This window comes from Pangasianodon hypophthalmus, chromosome 8 (assembly GCF_027358585.1).
Source record: "Pangasianodon hypophthalmus isolate fPanHyp1 chromosome 8, fPanHyp1.pri, whole genome shotgun sequence".
In the NCBI taxonomy this organism is placed as follows: Eukaryota; Metazoa; Chordata; class Actinopteri; order Siluriformes; family Pangasiidae; genus Pangasianodon; species Pangasianodon hypophthalmus.
In genome coordinates this window covers 17,903,607-17,923,371 of record NC_069717.1, presented here as the reverse complement: position 1 = coordinate 17,923,371, position 19,765 = coordinate 17,903,607, and the positions used below count along the sequence as shown (strand labels likewise).

General features: G+C 38.7%; 1 protein-coding gene across 1 annotated transcript in view; it reads right to left on the bottom strand.

Moving 5' to 3' along the window:
• Nucleotides 1-39: 39 nt before the first annotated feature.
• The window catches only part of snrnp200 (small nuclear ribonucleoprotein 200 (U5)), a 47,811-nt gene continuing 28,085 nt past the window's right edge, over nt 40-19,765 (bottom strand). Inside the window, exons 28-45 of the mRNA XM_026925247.3 lie at nt 19,100-19,289; nt 18,812-18,985; nt 16,192-16,352; nt 12,842-13,069; nt 12,458-12,649; nt 11,605-11,783; nt 11,315-11,466; nt 10,082-10,190; nt 9,847-9,955; nt 9,570-9,759; nt 9,303-9,467; nt 8,768-8,889; nt 8,538-8,681; nt 4,751-4,927; nt 4,491-4,651; nt 2,757-2,838; nt 722-814; nt 40-612 (exon numbers count right to left, since the gene is read on the bottom strand). Coding sequence (XP_026781048.2) covers nt 463-612; nt 722-814; nt 2,757-2,838; nt 4,491-4,651; nt 4,751-4,927; nt 8,538-8,681; nt 8,768-8,889; nt 9,303-9,467; nt 9,570-9,759; nt 9,847-9,955; nt 10,082-10,190; nt 11,315-11,466; nt 11,605-11,783; nt 12,458-12,649; nt 12,842-13,069; nt 16,192-16,352; nt 18,812-18,985; nt 19,100-19,289 — 2,778 coding nt within the window. The 3' untranslated portion in view covers nt 40-462. The remainder of the gene's footprint in view (nt 613-721; nt 815-2,756; nt 2,839-4,490; nt 4,652-4,750; nt 4,928-8,537; nt 8,682-8,767; nt 8,890-9,302; nt 9,468-9,569; nt 9,760-9,846; nt 9,956-10,081; nt 10,191-11,314; nt 11,467-11,604; nt 11,784-12,457; nt 12,650-12,841; nt 13,070-16,191; nt 16,353-18,811; nt 18,986-19,099; nt 19,290-19,765) is intronic.

Below are 19,765 nucleotides of genomic sequence, written 5' to 3'. Positions count from 1 at the left end.
TATACTCAACAGCATACCAAAGCCAACTGCCATAGTACATGCTTTTTTGGATATTTTTTTTATTAGATTTAATTTTCCCCACTTACATGCAAAGGGCTGTAGCTAACATGTAAATCATTTTATTTTCCTTTAAGAAACATTTTCATTTACAAGCCTTTTGATGTCAAGCTCAATCAAGAATACACAAACACTGATAAAGCATGAAATCCGTAACCACAGAGTCAACATGTACTGTTCATTCTGCAAAAATTCGGGTTGACCTGAAATGCAATCATTCTGTCTACTAAATAACATTACGAATAAAATAGGAAAACCTCATATAAAAGCTATGCCCTTCATGAAATACACTTTGAAACACATTAAATGTAGAAAATACAATATGAAAAAAAAAAACCAAACAAACTTGTACTGATCCCTCATTAACAGACTAATTCACAACAGTTGCATTTTATTATTCTAAGATCAGTCTGAGTCGCTGTCTTTGTCACTGTCTGCCTCCTTCACATCCACACTGAACTTGTACTCCTGGTCACAACCCATGTAAGCATCACTCATGAAATACAGAGTATAGTTATGGACTCCAACAACTGGGGCCACAAAGTCCAGTTTCACCTAAAGAAGACAAACAAGAGAATTACATACACTCATGGTCAGTACAATGCTTCAGTATTAGTCTGCTTTATTAATATAGTGTATAGACAGTATTGTAGTAACAGAAAACCTTGGCTTTTTGCTGCAGAGTCAACCTCTTGATGGAGATAAGACTGTTAGATTTGGGGTCTCCAATCACAACCCACCAGCCCTCTTCACGTTTCTGCAAAAAAAAGCATAAAATGGCCATTGATAATATTACAAAAGTTATTTTTCAGGAAAAAATATAAGGGCAACACAATGTAGGACTGCACAATTATTAAAAAAAAAAAAAAAAAAAAAAAAAAAATCAATTAGAACTACAGTTGAGGCCAAAAGTACGTACACCTAGGCTAAAGACAACAAAGAAGGAACTGGTGAAGGATTTGGAGGCATCATGTACCAAAGCATGTACATCCACCATTAAGAGACTGTTTCATCACCATGGCCTGAAAGGCTGTTTCATCACCATGGCCTGAAAGGAAGAAGCCCCTGCTCCATGACTGGCATAAAAAAGCCAGACTGAAGTTTGCAGGTGATCACCTGGACAAAGACCTTGCCTTTTGGAGGAGAGTTCTCTCTTCAGATGAAACAAAATTTAACTGATAACCAATATTCAGGGCTACGTATGGAGGAAAAAGGGTGAGGCTTTTAATCTGAAAAACACCATCCCAGTTGTGACATGGGGGGTGGTGGAGGTGGGGGGTGGCAGCATCATGTTGTAGGGGTGTTTTGCTGGAAAAGGGACAATGATTATAAGCATACCTCCAAAGTTGTAATAAAATGGCTTAAAGACAACAAAATTGAAATATTGGAGTGGTTATCACAAAGCCCTGAGCCGAATCTCAAAGAAAATTTATGAAAGGTGGCCCACAAGGTGCTGTCAGTGTTGGTTCTGTCAGGAGGAATGAGCAATAATTCCAGCAAAGCATTGTGAGAAGCTTGTGGAAGGATACCCCAGGCATTCAAGTTAACCAATTACAATGCAATGCCACCAAACACTAACAAGGTATAAACTTCCGACCCACTGAAAATCTGATAGCATAAATAAAGCAGAAAAAAATCTGTCTCTTAGCTATTATTTTCTCTTATGGAAATAAAGTAGATTCCCTAATTGACTTTTTACCCTAATAACCACAGGGAATGTATTACAACATGAAATGTGTGGAGTTGTGAAATGTCTAGCCTAGGTGTATATAAGCTTTTGGCCTCAACGGTACATGTGAATATAACTACACACCCATTCTGTGTTGACAATGACATGTCCCGTATTATCTATACACGAGCAACAGAAATAGTCTACATTTCCATTCTCAGCAGAATAATCTAAACTCATTTTATGTCTCTTAGACCTTTACAGGGCCATACATGCACAAAAAACAAAACAAAAAAAACCACACACACACACGCCTCAGTATCTACTAGGTTTTTTTGGGTATAATAAATGTAATTGTAGAAATAAATTGCTGTAGCTCTAATGGCACAGCAGGTAGCCTCCCAGTTCCCGGGTCTTTAGTTCATTCCTGACTTAGGGCTATTGTCTATGAGGTGCGCATCACACAGTACTCTTGGATAACGTTCTATGTGGAACCTTTTTTTTCTGTTTTAAATCCAGTCAAGTCCAAAAACTGTGACCATGTTCAAACGTTTGTTTTCCTGCTGGAAACGGGTACATGGAATTGATTGCTACCTTCAACACTCTGAAGGCTGTGGCCAGAAAAGTGTACACAAGATTAGACTAAACTAGTAGAAAAGTGTACACAAGATTAGACTAAACTAGTAGAAAAGTGTACACAAGATTAGACTAAACTAGTAGAAAAGTGTACACAAGATTAGACTAAACTAGTAGAAAAGTGTACACAAGATTAGACTAAACTAGTAGAAAAGTGTACACAAGATTAGACTAAACTAGTAGAAAAGTGTACACAAGATTAGACTAAACTAGTAGAAAAGTGTACACAAGATTAGACTAAACTAGTAGAAAAGTGTACACAAGATTAGACTAAACTAGTAGAAAAGTGTACACAAGATTAGACTAAACTAGTAGAAAAGTGTACACAAGATTAGACTAAACTAGTAGACTCAACTGCTGACTGAATGATGAATGCAATATGTATTTTACTAACCTGTGGAAACAGTGGTGCGATGACAGGTCCTGTAACTTCCTCCTCTCTCTCTAACTGCACCTGAACAACAACTGGACTTCCGCTGTAAAAACAAACAAACAAACAAAAAAACATTATATTAGCTTTCCAAATGGGTGTTCAAAGAATTTCTGCTCAAAGACATGATTTAAGCATAGTGCTTACAAGTGTTAGTTGATGAAACATGTATCTAAAATGCTATTTATGGTTTGATGAACATGCCAGAGACAGATAGAATCACTACCTTCTTGTGTGCATGTATGCAGAGAACCTTCATATAATCACCATCATCACTGCGACTCCCTGCTTATTGGCACTGGTTCTGAATATCTGGCTCCAGTGCTGGTTATCGGAGGTTCTTACAACTAAAGTTGCTTAGGCAGCTGGTGTTCTATTTCACCCCTCTTAACTGCCAGGGGATAACTTTTATGCTTTTTTTTTTTTTTTTTTTTTAAAAAACACAAAACAAAAAAAACAAAACAATACAAAACAAAAAACAAGTATAATTTGATGTCAACAGCATCAACAGGGAGACCTCCATCACCAACAAGTCTATACAAGACTGTTTGGATCAACTCCAAAATCTAATCAGTTTATCTGCTGGTTACAATAAAAATTCCATTCAACCACTTTTTCTTGAGATATCTTGGTAATTAAAATCGCAGACAGATAGATGGACAAACAAATAATCTGAGAATATAATGCCTCCACCATCTTGTGATGAGTTTAAGGAATTAAACTACAAGAGGCAAGTCATTTCATTCAATCAGTTCAAACACTATTCAATTTTCAAAAGCAAAGGTTCCAAAGGGCCAAGCAACGTTGTAATCTGAGGTAGAAAAAGGCTTCAGAATATCATATCCGTATAGTCATTTATGTCATATTAAAAATCTGAAGTAGTATGTACTAATTTTCATATTAAATCTAAAAAAAAAAAAAAAAAAGAATAACTTCAAGTAATTTATGGCATATTAAAAATCTGTGAAGATTTTTATAGGCTTGTGCAATATTGATTTGTCCCTGATCGCAATTGTCCATTTTTTAAAAATAATGCTATAAGCGATTTAATCATACAGAACCATTAGAACAAGCAATTCTACCATTTCAGTTCTGAGGAGAGTACAGGTGTGTATAATAATGTTAATCAGCTGTGGCAATTGTGAAAACTCAGCTGGATGGTGGATTTTTAAGTGATTCCGCAGTAATACACAATAATTTTGCTTTTTAAATTACATCACATTTCAATATAATGCTTTTAGAAATCAGTCATCTAATGGATGGCTGTGGCACCATCAGGATTCTAACTTGCAATCACCGAGTGATATGGCGAACGGTTACACTTTGCTATATTGCTATATTCTAGATATTAACAACTGACATTCAGGTGGCTCTAATTTGCAAATAGTCCATAGTTCACAGATGCCATCAGCAGAGTGCAGTAGAGGACCACCCAGAGTGTGAGAGTACTAAATTTGAGCCCATTTTACTGGCAAGTTTTGAATACTTAGAGTCAACGTGCCACTATACTCTAAATAATGTAGCTCACCTCAAAAGAAAAACAAGTAGACACAAAAACTAGCACCCTGGTATAATGATCGCACACACACCTTAAAACAGACCACATGAAAAAAACTGAGCTATAGCTTAAGCTTAATGTTTTGTTCATCAATGCAGAACGTGTCAAAGGAACAGTGATGATATTTGGACCACCCTTACCTCTTGATATCATCTTTGTCAGCCACTTCATAGGAGAGCTCAATGTTAGGGTAGCGGTTACAGAAACGTGCCACATCAGCCATCTGAACATCTGACAGCTGTAGAAGATTAATGCGGTCCTCATCCTCCATCTCCATGATGTCAAAGATGCTCTCCACTCCCTACATACACACAGACACACACACGAAAAAAAAAAAAAAATGCAGTGAATCAAATTTCCCGGAGTGGGTGGAATGGAATATAAATTTCCCATTTCTCACCTTTTCTGTACTGCGTTTGATATGCTCTGCTGTAAAGTGTGGCAGCTGTTTGAGATAAGAGTCCTTAGACCACATGGCCTGTGTCACCATCTGAGCTAGCTCCATAGCCGCCAGTGCCGGACTCAGCCAGCCATTGCTGGAGAGCACATCCACACACGCCTGGATGAGACGTACTGCCTATATAGAAGTGTACGTGCAAAACCAAAAGAGCACAAAGATGTTATATTAAGGAATCTTAAGACATTAACAACATTTATTACTGATAACATGACCATAATTGTGTCTTCATGGACCTACTGTCAAGTCAGATAAATAGTGTTACTCAACTAGGGCTGCAACAGCTAATCAAAACAATAATAAATAGGCGAAGCACTACATGGCTCTACCATGTGATGAAACGAAACAGATATTTTGTCCTCCCTCAGGACATGGTTCTAGGTTCTAAACATAGCTTTCTGGTTTTGTGCCGATATAATGGAGCACTGCAGAGATATCTCCTCACATCCCTTTTGGCTACTTCACCAATAATGCATGCCATCTTACATTGCAGAATTCAACAGCAATACTTCAAAGCAGCAGTCTCCAAGGATTCACAAAACAAAGGAATTATAACTTTTAGGTCAAGCAATTGAAGAGTTAGCACTTTTACTTTTTAAAAATTTTTTTTTTATTATTATTAAAATATCACCTAGTGGTGCAATGACGAATTTAATTGGGCTGCCTCATGAAAAGGTGCTTAACTAAATTACCAAGTTTATTGTTGGAATTGGTGATCTGAGAATTGGCACAGTATCCAATCAAATGTCAAAACGTGCCAAATGTCAACTTTTTCCATTTGGCTGTGGGGACTGCCGTAGACTCACATGGTGAAAGAATAATAATAAGCATAAACATAGTCATAAGTGGTGATCATTGGGGTCCAAGCACCTTCAGCAAATATTGCCCCAGTGGCTAGTTCTTGCCAGGGTTCAGAGTCCATAAATGAACACACTTATCAAGTTCTGTGAGGACTGCTCAATATTAATTGTATGAAATGTCTACGAAAAACGAATTGGCTGAAGACGGCCATATTTTTGAAGTAGAAATTGAAACGCAATTTTACAGATTTGCCCAAAAAAAAGAAGAAAAAAAAAAAAAAATTCAAGGGAACACCAAATTTAAGCTCAATCAGACTTTCAGTTCCTGAGAAACAGCTATTTGAACTTAACTTTGCCTCACTTTCGACATCCATACCCCACATTTTGCACACCTCATAACACTGGCCTGAACGTGCCTTTCAAGTTTCATGTGGATCCATACAACCAGTCATAAGTTACAGTTGTTTTAGTAAACCAAGCTCCACCCCACTTGGATTGATTGGCATGCGGAGGCCATGTTGTTTGCAGATCTCAACATGTTTTTTGATAATTCTTGAGTATTCTGCTGAGTATTCTGCTCACATCAATTTTGGGAACACAGGTCAAAGAATCCTAGGACTAGCTTGCAAAATTAGATTTAGCATATTATTAAATTAATTTTTAATTTCCATAAATTTGAGTGGCTGTAGTAAACGGTCCCAAAGGCAAACTGTGTGCAGCCAAAAGATGATGAGGGAAAAAAACCCCCAAAAAACAGTATTGTGCTTATTTGAAGAAACTTTTTTTGTGATAAAAAACATCCACCCAATTTGAGTGAATTGCATGGCTTACTAGTCCTGTATATGCCTTTCAGATTCTGTGTGAAACCATGCAAGCAAACATGAGTTAGAGCTGTATGTGTAAAATAGTCTTACAGATAAGCCCAGATATGTACGCTACCAAATCAGGTCAATAAAACTTATGGTTCCTGAGAAACCGCCATTTAATCCAGCCCCATCCCCTACGTATGACCACACCCCAAACTTTAGATATAACCTCAGAATGGTTTCCTGTATATACTTTTCAGGTTTTGCACAAATCAACGCAATCCATAAAGCTGTTTGAGTAAATTAGGCTCCACCGCATTAGAAATAATTGGTTTTTGACAATTATTCAGATTCACAATCTCCTGAGAAGTTTGATACCATTTTTTTAAAGATAAACCAAAAACATAGGACTAGTTTGCAAAAGTAGGTTTCACATATTATGTAAATTGTCACATTTGAGTGGGTGGAGCTAAAGTTTCCAAAAGTCAGTTTTGTATGGATTGAGCAATACAATCAAATTTTCACAGTACACCTCATTTTCAAAGAGACATACTTGCTTTTGTGTGCAAAAAAAAAAAAGAACAGCACCCCACAATGGCCAATTTCAATGAGCATTAGATAGTAGTGCATTAGCACTAGACGCGGCATACCAAATTTCACCTCAATCGGACTTAGGGATCCTGAGAAACAGTCAGACTTTAGTGACACCCTATATATAGAACCACAACCCAAACGTTGCATATGACCCCTGTATGTCTCTGTATCTTCTGCTCTATCCTGTATATGTCTTTCAAGTTTCCTATGAGAAGAAAAATCCCGTCAAGGCATGGACTTGTCATGAAGGGGTGTACTTGGTCTGAAGCAATGTTTAGGTAGGTGGTACGTGTCAAAGTCACATCCACATGAATGCCAGGACCCAAGGTTTCCCAGCAGAACATTGCCCAGAGCATCACACTGTCTCTGCCGACTTGCCTTCTTCCCATAGTGCATCTTGGTACCATCTCTTCCCCAGGTAAGCAATGCATACGCAACCAGCCATACACATGATGTAAAAGAAAACGTGATTCGTCAGACCAGGCCACCTTCTTCCACTGCTCCATGGTCCAGTTCTGATGCTCATGTGCCCATCGTTGGCGCTTTCGGCGGTGGACAGGGATCAGCACGGGCACTCTGGCAGGTCTTGATTAGTACCCACCAAAAGTGGTCCAGCAATTGAAGAAGGTGGCCTGGTCTGATGAATCACGTTTTCTTTTACGTCATGTGGATGGCCGGTTGCAGGGGCATCCCTTAACTGGGGAAGAGAGCACCAGGATGCAGTATAATAAGAAGGCAAGCCGGCAGAGGCAGTGTGATACTCTGGGCAATATTCTGCTGGAAAACCTTGGGTCCTGGCATTCATGTGGATGTTACTTTGACACGTTCCACGTGCTGCAGACCAAGTACACCCCTTCATGGCAACGGCTTCTTTCAGCAGAATGATGCACCCTGCCACACTGCAAAAATTGTTCAGGAATGTTTTGAGGAACACGACAAAGAGTCCAGGTCTCAATCCGCTAAAGTCATGGTGCCAGATACCACAGCACACCATCAGAGGTCTTGTGGAGTCCATGCCTCGAAAGGTCAGAGTTATTTTGGACCTACACAAGGGGGACTTACACAATATTAGGCAGGTCCAATCAGCCGTAACATTAAAATCACTGACAAGTGACGTGAATATTATTATCTCCTTACAATGTCACCTGTCAAGGGATGGGATATAGTAGGCACCAAGCAGTCAGTTGCATATATTCCTCAAAATATTGCACTGGTTTTCCAACTTGCTGCAGGTCCACAATTATTTATTTTTTTTAACATGATTTTGTGAATTCATATGTACGTTTTCAAAATACCTTGTTTGAAAATTTGGACAGCCTCTAAAGTATGGGAACTCTTAACATTACACTATGCTGTTGGCCTCATGACACTGACCAAATTTCGATTAGAATAAATGTTACTTGCAGCCCTACACACAATGCATTTGTGCTTATCCCACAATTTCATTTCTATAAAATACTGTAAAATAGTCCAACTGCAACAGTTCTGAAAAGTCTGTTACAGTAAGGATTGAGTACCTATTTTGCTCACCTTGCTGAGGATCTCTTCAGTATCAGACTGAAGCTCAGCACTCAGCTGCATACGGGACAAATGGGCCTGTAAGAGCAGGTTGGTCTTCACGTGGGGATCATTAAACTTAGGGTTGTTCAGTTTGTGAGGCACCTTCTGGGCCAGCTATACAGAATAAAATACAAAATATTAGTCAATAAAGTCAAATGGCCACTACTAAAAAAGTTTTTGAATTTGTGTATATAAGTGACCTGATGGAGCAGGGTGTCTTCATGGTGTCTAATTGGTATGTTCTTGTACTCAGCGGCATTGGAGATGATCTCAATCAGACCACGGATTTTAGTCTTGGCATTCAGAGACATGCTGAATAACTCTGGAGAGACAATGGAAATTTCAGAATATTTTTGAAAAGAAACAAAAATACAAAAATGATTTCTAAAAGCATTTCTGATTCTCAGATATTTATCTGCAATGTACAGACATTAGATGCATTACCCTGCACAGGATCAGACTGTGACATCAGCTTTTTCAAAAACTTTTTTCCTGTCATTTGTCTTCAGTGAACCAAAACACTATTTTGTGTGTGTGTGTGTGTGTGTGTGTGTGTGGATGAGAGGCCAAATGCAGAGAGATTTTCAAAAATATCTGTGTGTGTGCGTGTGTGTGTGTGTGTGTGTCTGTGTGTGTGTGGATGGGTGGGAATTAAGGATCCACACATAAGAAAAGAGAAGGGTAATAAGCAAAGACAGTGGGCAGGCCACTGGCAATGCATCATCTAATACTCACCAATGGTGGTATAGTTAATGTAGTAGTACGCTGCAATCATGCCCAGATTGAGAGGGGCAACATCCATCTCATCCTCAATGCTGATGCACTTGGACTGCTCCAGATCCTGCAGTGTGTTCTCCACCAATTCCGACAGGTGGTCTGACAGATGCCGATGAGACATACCTGCAATGTATAGGGCAGCCGAAAATCAATAAAGGATGTGGATAAAAGTATCATAGGTAAATGTTTGATTAGACTTCTTAGGAGCACACAGCACTGTCTTACCCTGAAGATTATAGTAGTTGGGGTTCTGGGTCATTCGGCGGTAAAGGAAAGTCCAGGTTAGATAGTCCACAGCATCCTGCTTGTTTTCCACTGTCTTGGTGACTATCTCAGCATTGAAGTGGTCATGAAGACAGTGGTCCAGATGAGATTCAACTGGCAAAGGCTCATAAAGGAACTTCTTAAAGAAGTCCTTACATACAGAGAGAAAGGCAAAGCTGGTTAAGATTATGAATAAACAATGGGAAAGAAGGTTAATAGCTTGAAAACTGTGTTATACCTTTTTAGAGCTTTGGCACATAATGACACAGCAGCCCTCATCATCCTGTAGGGGACGATTGGCCTTCCCCACCATTTGAAGGACATCATAGATTGGGTAATCCACATAACTAAAAAAAAAACAAAACAAAACAAAAAAACAAAACAGCTAACAATAAATTTCATAAATGATACGCAATAAAGAGTTGAGATTTATACTAAATATCTTTTAGAATTCAACTGCCATAAATACATACGCATGAATTTTCCCGTTGTAATACTGCGTGTCCATGACAACGACCAAGTGGGCAGAGATGTTAGTTCCCCAGCAAAGAGAACGGGAGGCCACCACAACTTGAATGGCACCTTTTATACAAAAGGAAAAAAAAAAAGGGTGAGAAAACAGTCAAAAAAGAATGCTATGTTTTATAGACCAGCACTGTCTCAGCATGTCATAACCAAAAACTCCTAAAGTAACATCAGCTCCTGCACTTATGAAACACCAGAGGAATGCATTGCTCCAACAAGCTCTAGAATGTCACAGATGTTGCAGTTTAGACAGATGAAAGTCCATGTTAACGGCGCATTCTTCTAATATAACCCCAAACTCACACTGGGCGCTGCATTTCTGTATGAGCTTCTGGTAGCAGAAACAACAGATCACTTTGATTTTAATCTGTTTTCGCAACTTTTTACTAGAAAATGATATTCTGGACAAATTTCAGTCAGGATTTAAGAATAAGATTCAACTTTGTCATTGCGCAGCGTATGAGTACAGAGCCAATGAAATGCAGTTTCCATATCCTTTCTAGGAAGCTGCTGGGGTCAGAGCACAGGGTCAGCCATGGTACAGCACCCCTGGAGCAGATGTGGTTAAGGGCCTTGCTCATGTGCCCATCAGCAGCAGCTTGACATTGCTGGGGCTTGAACCCCCGACCTTCCGATCAGTAACCCAGAGCCTTAGCCGTTCAGCCACCACTAGTTATTACTTATTACACCACTTATTACTAGTTTTTGACTCTTCCTTTGAAAATTGGGAACTGTCAGTCTCTGAAGTCCCTCATAGACTGTTTAGTGTGAGAAATCTTGGTATCATAATTGATTCAACCCTTAGCTTTGATAAGCAGATAAACTCTGTTGTTAAATGCAGCTTCTACCAGCTTAGGATGATTTCTAAACTAAAACCTTTTCTTTGTTTTAAAAATTTAGAGATAATTATTCATGCTTTCATTACATCTAAATTGGACTATTGCAACTCTCTCTATGCAGGACTCTGTCAACAGCAACTGCCCCACATACAGCAACTTTTTTTTTTTTTTGTAAAATATGCTAGTAATGGTACTTTTGTTTAAAGTCGTTCGTTTAAAAACGATCAAAATAAAATCATGTCTTTGTTACATTGTCATGAAAATCATTGGTGTTGCTCTTGAATTATAGATTCTGATTGCAAATTTCCTTTAATGGTTTTGAAGAAAACAGTCTTTTCATACCAGAGTTAAAGAGCTGTTCAACTGTCCTGCGTTCCGTCATTGAGAGCCCTTCATGCAGATAACCCACACCATTAGAGAGGGTCTCTTTCAGTGCACCATCAGACAGCTTCTCCAGGAATGGAGCCAAGTCTTTCTCAGAGCAGTGTAGGAACCTACAGAGCAGTACTGAAAATCAATCAGAGCTGAGGAGTGCAGATGTTCTAGGTCTATTATTAAAAACTAGCCATAGCATCAAACAACATATCAAAATGAAGGCATGTATGAACAAAGAGATGGCTAGGCCACTGCACCTTTGTGGAACCACATCAGCAGCACAGAAAGTTAGTATGTCAATGGCAGTGAGGCGAGTCTGTCTCCGAGAAGGCACAAACACCAAAGATGGTTTGGATGGAGAATGCTTCATGATGGTGTGGTACACAGGTTTAGCCATAGACAGTAGCCGGGTTTGTGTGTGACTCACGTTGAAACCCTGGGGGGAAGATATGACGAGATTAGAGAAAATATCCATTATGTTTTCTGCTTTGTTTATTGTAGCAGGTGAAATACCACTAGGCATCATTTGGCATAAATTTCATCATTTTAGCTGGAAAAAAAAAATAAATAAATTTATTTCGCTGTGAGGTGCACAGGAAGTCCAGCACTATCACCTCCTAATCTGTAGTGTGAGAGAAGGTATAAAACAAGTAATAGCAGAATAATGCCTTTCTTTACTCAAAATAATGATACTGAATTACTATCAATACAAAGAATAGTGATTTATTCATGTTATGGAATTACTAGCGGTAGCACTATATTTCATGTGATTGCACCAAATCGGTATACATATAGCAGGTATAGGTGTAGAGCACTACACAGAATATTGCATATATATTAAGTTTTACAACACATTATTCAAATTAAAGAGAAAATTCCGTCCCATGTGGCTGAAGTTGGTACAACGCGCTAAAGCTTTGTTCCCCCTCACTGTTTTACGTTACGGTGAGCAGAAAAGATAAATAAAGTGGACTCAGGAACACTTTTTACCTTTCCCTTCAGTTTTTCCCTAGTTTAACTCTGTTTCATTATCTTATCCATGTCTTCTTTTGTCCCTTCAACTGGCATATAAACTAAATCGAAATCAGCGTTTGATCCTGAGGACTGTACCTGAATGTGAAGCTCCAGTGGCACAGGCCTGACATTTGGGTGGAAGTTGAACGTTGCTGTGGTGCTACAACCCAACCAGTGGGCCACATCTTTAGCATTGGACAGAGATGAGCTTAGCGCCACGATGCGGATGGGACGCTCGATCTGAGAGGAGATGTACCTCATTCTTGAGCAGATTACTTCTAAGACAGGCTAAAACCACAGAACAAGAGAGAAAAAAAAGGTGAAATTACAATGCATATTTTCACACCAGAATAGATAGCCTAGATGTTCCTAAAAGCATCACTTTTACAGCATTCATATTTATCATTGAATAGCAGGAATGATGCAGAGACATCAAACCTAGGAAACACACACCAGGCATGCTAACATATTGAGCCTTACCCCATTTTCTCCACCAATGAGATGAGTCTCATCCACAATGAAGAGACTGACGTTCTGGACATTCTTCCTCTGTTTCCATCGGCGGGACAAAATATCCCACTTATCTGGGGTGCTGATGATGATGTCACCTTTTCCCAGTAGCTTGAGGTCAGTGCTGGTCTCTCCAGTGAGTATGACTACCTTCTTATTCAGAAGACCTTGAAACTTCTGGTGCCAATCCACAAATACCTACACACCAGCAGTAGAAGAGTTTATTTTCATTTTTCCTGTTCTAGGAATTGTGTTATGTACAGTAATTAATAAGAAAGTGTGCATTTCTAGTGTCTACATCTTAACTAAAACAGACAAGCAGCACCTCAATAGCCAAGCAGCTGAAGGTTACCGTAAAACCCTGTAAATACATGCATTCATTCTCATTCATCGTGACAGAAAGAGAGGATGCTGTGCCAGAGCCTTATTTAAGCTGGAAAATTGAGCCAAGCCAAAAAAATTACATGAGATGGGAGGAAAGGCTTCCAGGGGTGTCAGTAAATATCAGAGTTCAAACCACCACCACCAACTAACACCAACTGTCAGTCATTACAGATTCACATGCTCATTGGCTTATCTGACATTTATTGTGGGGAAAATAAGACTGCTCTTTTTACATATTTTTGAGTGATAACGTATGCAGCTCTCTGACCAAAAATGTGTAATGGTTGGTTACGGTTTTCCCGTTACGGAAGCTCAAATTGGCCAAAATTCCCATTGACTTCCACTGAAAAATTTGGACTGTTACAACTCCTAAACCTTTCAAGCTACATTCACCAAACGTCAGGCTTATCTGACTTATTGGACTTGCAGTTTTCCCCCACAGTCGATGGTCAAAAATCCCCAAAACTCTCAGACTTACACTGACAGAATGTTCAGGATTTAAACTGTCAAAATGCACATGCACATGTGTGCACAAGGCCTTAAGCCCCTCTTCTCTCCCTCTCACTCTGTCAGTGTGCCTGTAACAGAGACTCTCACTTCATCTCTCTATAAATGCCTCACACTCTTTCCAACCATCTCTCTATCAATCTACCAGCAGCACACACACACTCACTCTCTCCATATTTCTTTCTCTCAATCTACCTGTATCACTCTCACTCCTGTCTTTCGATTAAACCACACTGTCCATCTATCTACTTGTGTCACTCTCATGGCATCTGACTTTCTACTTGCATCACTCTATTTGTCATCTATCTTTCTACCAGTAACTGTCTACTTGCATCACTCTATTTGTCATCTATCTTTCTACCAGTAACTGTCTACTTGCATCACTCTATTTGTCATCTATCTTTCTACCAGTAACTAACAAAGTAAGAGTTTCAAACTTTCAGACAGGCTTTGTCAAGTCTACATCAAAATTTGCCAGATGAACTTTATCTATCTAGTTTAATTTGTAGCCTGTGTACAACTGATAAAGTGAGGATCGACGTGTTCTTTGCTGCATAAATAAAAAAGCCTAAAATGTGTGCTGAAACTGTTGCTTTTTTATTTTTTTGCTTTAAGACAACTAGTTGACTACTTTGTGGAATTGCTGATCGACTAGTAACCATGCATCCCTTGGTTGGGCGGTCTGTCAGTATGCACAGTATTAACTAGCTGTCACTCAGTAGATAATAATAGGTTCATAAACCTAACAAGTTCAGGCTTTCCTGAGGTTTGAAAATAAACCAGCCAGCTAGTCAAACCTTGGTTTCGGTGAAACCAGGAGTTACTATTTGTCTGCTTATTCAGAGCCTGCTGACAATTTTTTGTGCCATCGGTGGACAGTTTAGCCAATATGCTCTCTTTAAGAAGGAGTTTTTGGGTTTTGAACTCGTTTTTGAAGGCATTATGGTTCATAAGACCTGACTTGGTTAAACTCAAGTACTTTCAAGAATTTTTTTTAGCACCAAAATGTGATTTCCAATGACTTCGTAAGAGACATGCATTTCATGTTACTTTTTTAAATATGATATGTAAATGGCACTTTGTCACATACAAACAGACAATACTCACAAGACTGAACAGAATTAGAATGTTAGAATTAGAAAGTTAAGATTATGAGCCCTACACTGTAAGTTTTAGGACATCCAAATCGCAGCATCAGTTCTTAGACTTCAGGGGAAAACTCATCAAGGCTAAACAAGTTGTTCTTTATATACACGGCGAAAACGTTCAACGCCCAGGTTCAAAAGGCAAGATCATTTAACTTAAATCAGCAAATCATAACTGTTGGAATTAGGCTTGTCCAATACAACCATGATGTTGCTCCTAAACAATGTTATATTGCCACAATATAAACAAACAAAAAAAAACCACAGTAGTGTTTATTGCAGATTATATTATGAGACCTGCCAACCATTGCTCAGTTTTGCATAAAAGCTCTGCAAATATGTCAGAGTAAGGTAGAGTTACCACTCAACAAATACGCCAAAAGAGCAGTCTTTTTCTCCCCAATAAACCAGCAAATGAGCCAATCGAAGTGAATCTGGAACAATTCATGCAAAAGTAGTCATGATATACACATTAAAGTTTAGAGTTTAAATTCAGTTCTGTTTCAGTTAAATACAGTTTTTACATGGACTAAATATTTACATTGTGAGAAAATTGTTATGAAAATTGCAAACACTGCTAGTTTTTGTCTCCTATGAAAATCTTTTAGGAATTCAACCTTACCATTTGTTTTCTAGGGACACTAAGGCCAATGCTTCTCTAAGGCATTTTACTGCATTTGAAAGCAGTATGCCATTGTTGAGATGGACACGGGGAGCTTGATCACTTTTCTTAATTGGCCATGCTTGAAGGCTGATTACATTAAAATGCTTGATACTGGCTTGCTTAATCAACTAGGCTGATTAATTGGTTGATCACTAGACATAACACATTGCTCGATTGTGCCAATACTTTACTATATCTTCTAGATTATAGCTCAGACTAGGGTGTAATAACAGTTGGAAACAGTTGGACTAGGGTGTAATAACAGTTGGAAACAGTAGGACTAGGGTGTAATAACAGTTGGAAACAGTAGGACTAGGGTGTAATAACAGTTGAAAACAGTTGGACTAGGGTGTAATAACAGTTGGAAACAGTTGGACTAGGGTGTAATAACAGTTGGAAACAGTAGGACTAGGGTGTAATAACAGTTGGAAACAGTAGGACTAGGGTGTAATAACAGTTGGAAACAGTAGGACTAGGGTGTAATAACAGTTGGAAACAGTTGGACTAGGGTGTAATAACAGTTGGAAACAGTAGGACTAGGGTGTAATAACAGTTGGAAACAGTAGGACTAGGGTGTAATAACAGTTGAAAACAACTGTATGTTTATGTAGTCTGCGTACCTGTTCAGCCAGAGACTCCATGGGTGTGATGTAGACGCAACGGCCTTCTGAGTTGTGCAGCAGCATCCTGAGAATCGCAAACTCTGCACAGATGGTCTTCCCACTCCCAGTGGGGGCTCCAACAAACACGTTATCATCACTGTTGTACACAGCATTAAACACTAGAAGGGGGGAAAAAAGCACAAATTCCCATGTACCCTCAATATCCACTTTAATATACATACACACACACACTATACCACTATACATACACACTATATATATATATATATATATATATATATATATATATATATATATCGATAGAAAGATCGATGTATGTATAGAGTGTGTATGCTTCATTTCAAATTCATTATGGTGGTGTACAGAGGCAAAATTACGAAAATTGTGTCACTGTCCATATACCTATGGACCTGACTGTGTGTGTGTGTGTGTGTGTGTGTGTGTGTGTGTGTGTGTGTGTATAAAATTATCAGACCACAGCAGCACCATGTCCAAACACTACAAAATTTTGGACAGTGTGTCTATAAACTAAACAGCAACTGCTGACAATATTTCAGTCTGTACCTAACTGCAGCAACGCCTCTCTGGTATGGGTAGGGGAGTAATGCAATGTCATTATTTGCATATGTGCTAAAAATATTCATGTCTGATTTCATATTCAGTTTTAAACCAGAAGGAGGCTTAAATGTGGTGTACACTGGAAGTTATTTATTTATTTATTTATTTATTTTTTATGTTAATGCTATGACTACGACCTGGAGCTATACTCGTGGCTGCTGGAAAAAGAAGATATTTTCATTCAGAATCTATAACTAATAACTTATACTTAATTACCTAATCAAATACTGAACCATATGCTCTACGGAACTTTCTGGCAAGATTTCTATCTTCCACCTAATGTCACTGAGCAAGCAATCTGGGGGTTGCATGACCTATACAGAGCAGCAAATCAAAATTGAAAGCATATTTCTTCTCTATGTACTGAAATATGGCAGAACTATGGTTTTGTTTTGGAGCTCAGTAAGGCAATGTTTTGATCCAGTATTTGTTCCATGCCCAGGGTTGCGGGGTTCTGCATATAATGTCCATGTATTGCAGATATGTACTGCAAATCAGAAATATGCACCACTGTTAATTTGCTTCCCCTGAAAAGACTGGAAAAACAAAAAGAAAAATGCTTCTACCGTTTCTACATTATGTTTTGCAACTGTTTCCTAGTTTCAAATCTTTTGTGTGATTTCTGAGTCGGAGTGGATTATTAAAGTAAAAACCTTGTGCTTATGTGACATTTTTTGTTTTGTCAACAAAAACAATCCTGATGCACACCCATTCTGCAGCTTTCTGGCAAGAAAAAAAACAAACAAACACTTCCTATATCTGTATTCGTACAGGAGGTTCAATCTGAATAATACAGTCATATTCGGTTACACATCATAGGCATAGGTTAAAATCCAAACTTCATGAAAACTAATGTACAGCTGAGAAATTCTCTGGTTTAATGAACACTGTGTGATCATATATAGTTATAGTATATAAGTTATTTTATAATACTTGCAGATATTTGAACATTATATTTGTAAGAAAGCAGAGAAATGAATGCTCCACACTCTCGAAGTCATTTTGCATACATTTTGGTCCACCTTTCACTGGCTGTCAATCATAACTTACCAGGAAGCCTAAGTGCTCCTTTACACCAGACATTAAATGTTTGAGGGAATCTTCTAGTTCCTGCTTGCTGATGTGAAGTATGAGCTAGCATGGTATTGTCTCATGAAAAGCAGCATGATTAGGAGCATATTTTTAAAACCCCTGTAGCCTCTCATGATTCAAGATAAAGAGGAAGCTATTTTTTCAGAGGAGTAGTGTGGGTTTACGTTTAAATGTTGATAACACTTCACGTGACATAAGCAGTATTTTATGACAAGATACAGCTGCATGGAGAAAAGCAAAAACGGTCTATTTGGAACTTCCACGAGCGGCCTGTCTATTTATTTATTTATTTATTTATTTAGATTTTATGGCTACATGCGTGCAATTTACTGGCTCAATGACAATAAAATCTCTCATTATTGTCGTCTTTTCCAAGGCTGTATTCGTAAATGTATTGTTCTGCAGAGTGTGCAATATGAACGCATGCAAGACGTGTCATTATTGCACTCATAATTGGTTGGGAAATGCCAAACCTGTGTCCAATTTTTCTTGTGCGTTTGGCTAAAGCCCTAGAACATACGACAAGTAAAACTGCACTGGACAAACAAACTATACTGATAAGCAGTCTTGAATAACACTGCGCAATGCAGTGTGTGTCAAACCTTTAAGCAAGCCATCATTCTAATAAATCATTAGATCTGTTTTATATGATTTTACTTTACATTTCTTCTGTTACCGATCTGCACCTTGTTGTGAACACAGAAATCCATAATTACTCTTTCAATTATGCTGATATGTTTGATTATGAGGAGTTTCCATCCCACTTATTGTCAGTTTACCCACAATTATACTTTTTTCTGTCATATACATGACCAGCAGTGCGCATATATTTACGCACTTGAACTTGTTGAAGCATATTGTGTGTGTAGAAACGTGCATATGCACAGTTTCAAAACTGATGGAGTACCTTGGGTCTGAATAGGGTTGAAGAAAGGAAACATGTTTTGGTAGAGGCACTCAAAGGCAGCATTTCTGAGCGCAGATACTGGAAGAGGTTGTAGGTCCAGCAGCTCTGTTGGAGGTGGATACTTCTCTGGCAAGAGCAGGTGTCGGAATGATACTGGCAGCTGGGTCTCACATGCTAGGTGAGAGAGAGAGAGAGAGAGAGAGAGAGAGAGAGAGAGAGAAAGTGTAAACCATCAACATGTCCTCACATTCACTCACTCATTGAGGAATAAAGACTTTTCTAACTTACATAGCCATCGATCTGAGGTGACTCTGATGAAGTACTGTGGAGGCAGTGGCTCAAATACAGGCACAAAAAAGGTGACCAGATGCTCATCTTGAGCATACTTGGCCTTGAGCAGGAAATATTCATGGTGTAGGATCACTTCACTGTCAACGTCTTCCACCAAGATCCAAAATGCCTCTGATGACCCGTGTATCTGAGAAAGTGTTAGACAGAAGTTAACTAGGGGTGCAACAATCTGACAGTTAAGACCAACGTTTAAGTTTAAAAGGCAATGACTGAAATTAATTGACGCAGCAAACAAACTGATTATCACTAGGTCATCAATTAGGATCAAAATGGTCATAATGATCAAAATTGTATGCTATGCATATCTGTAGGCAACAAAGCAACAAGTGAGATGAGAGAACCCTTGTTTTTAATTGGTCAACACTAAACAGAATCCTGGAAGGAAAATTCTGAGCTCATGGTACTTGCCACCAGGGAGAAATCTGCGACTGTAAATAGCTAACATTTGGATTATTCGTCAAAGAAGTGGGTTTCCTTGGAATCAGTGAACCGTCTTGATTGGAAATCAGTATGGATTATCCTGAACCAGCCAAAAATCATTGTCGAGGTGAGAAGCCTCGTGTTTTGGGACACTCTTTAATGGACTTCTGAATCTGCTAGAAT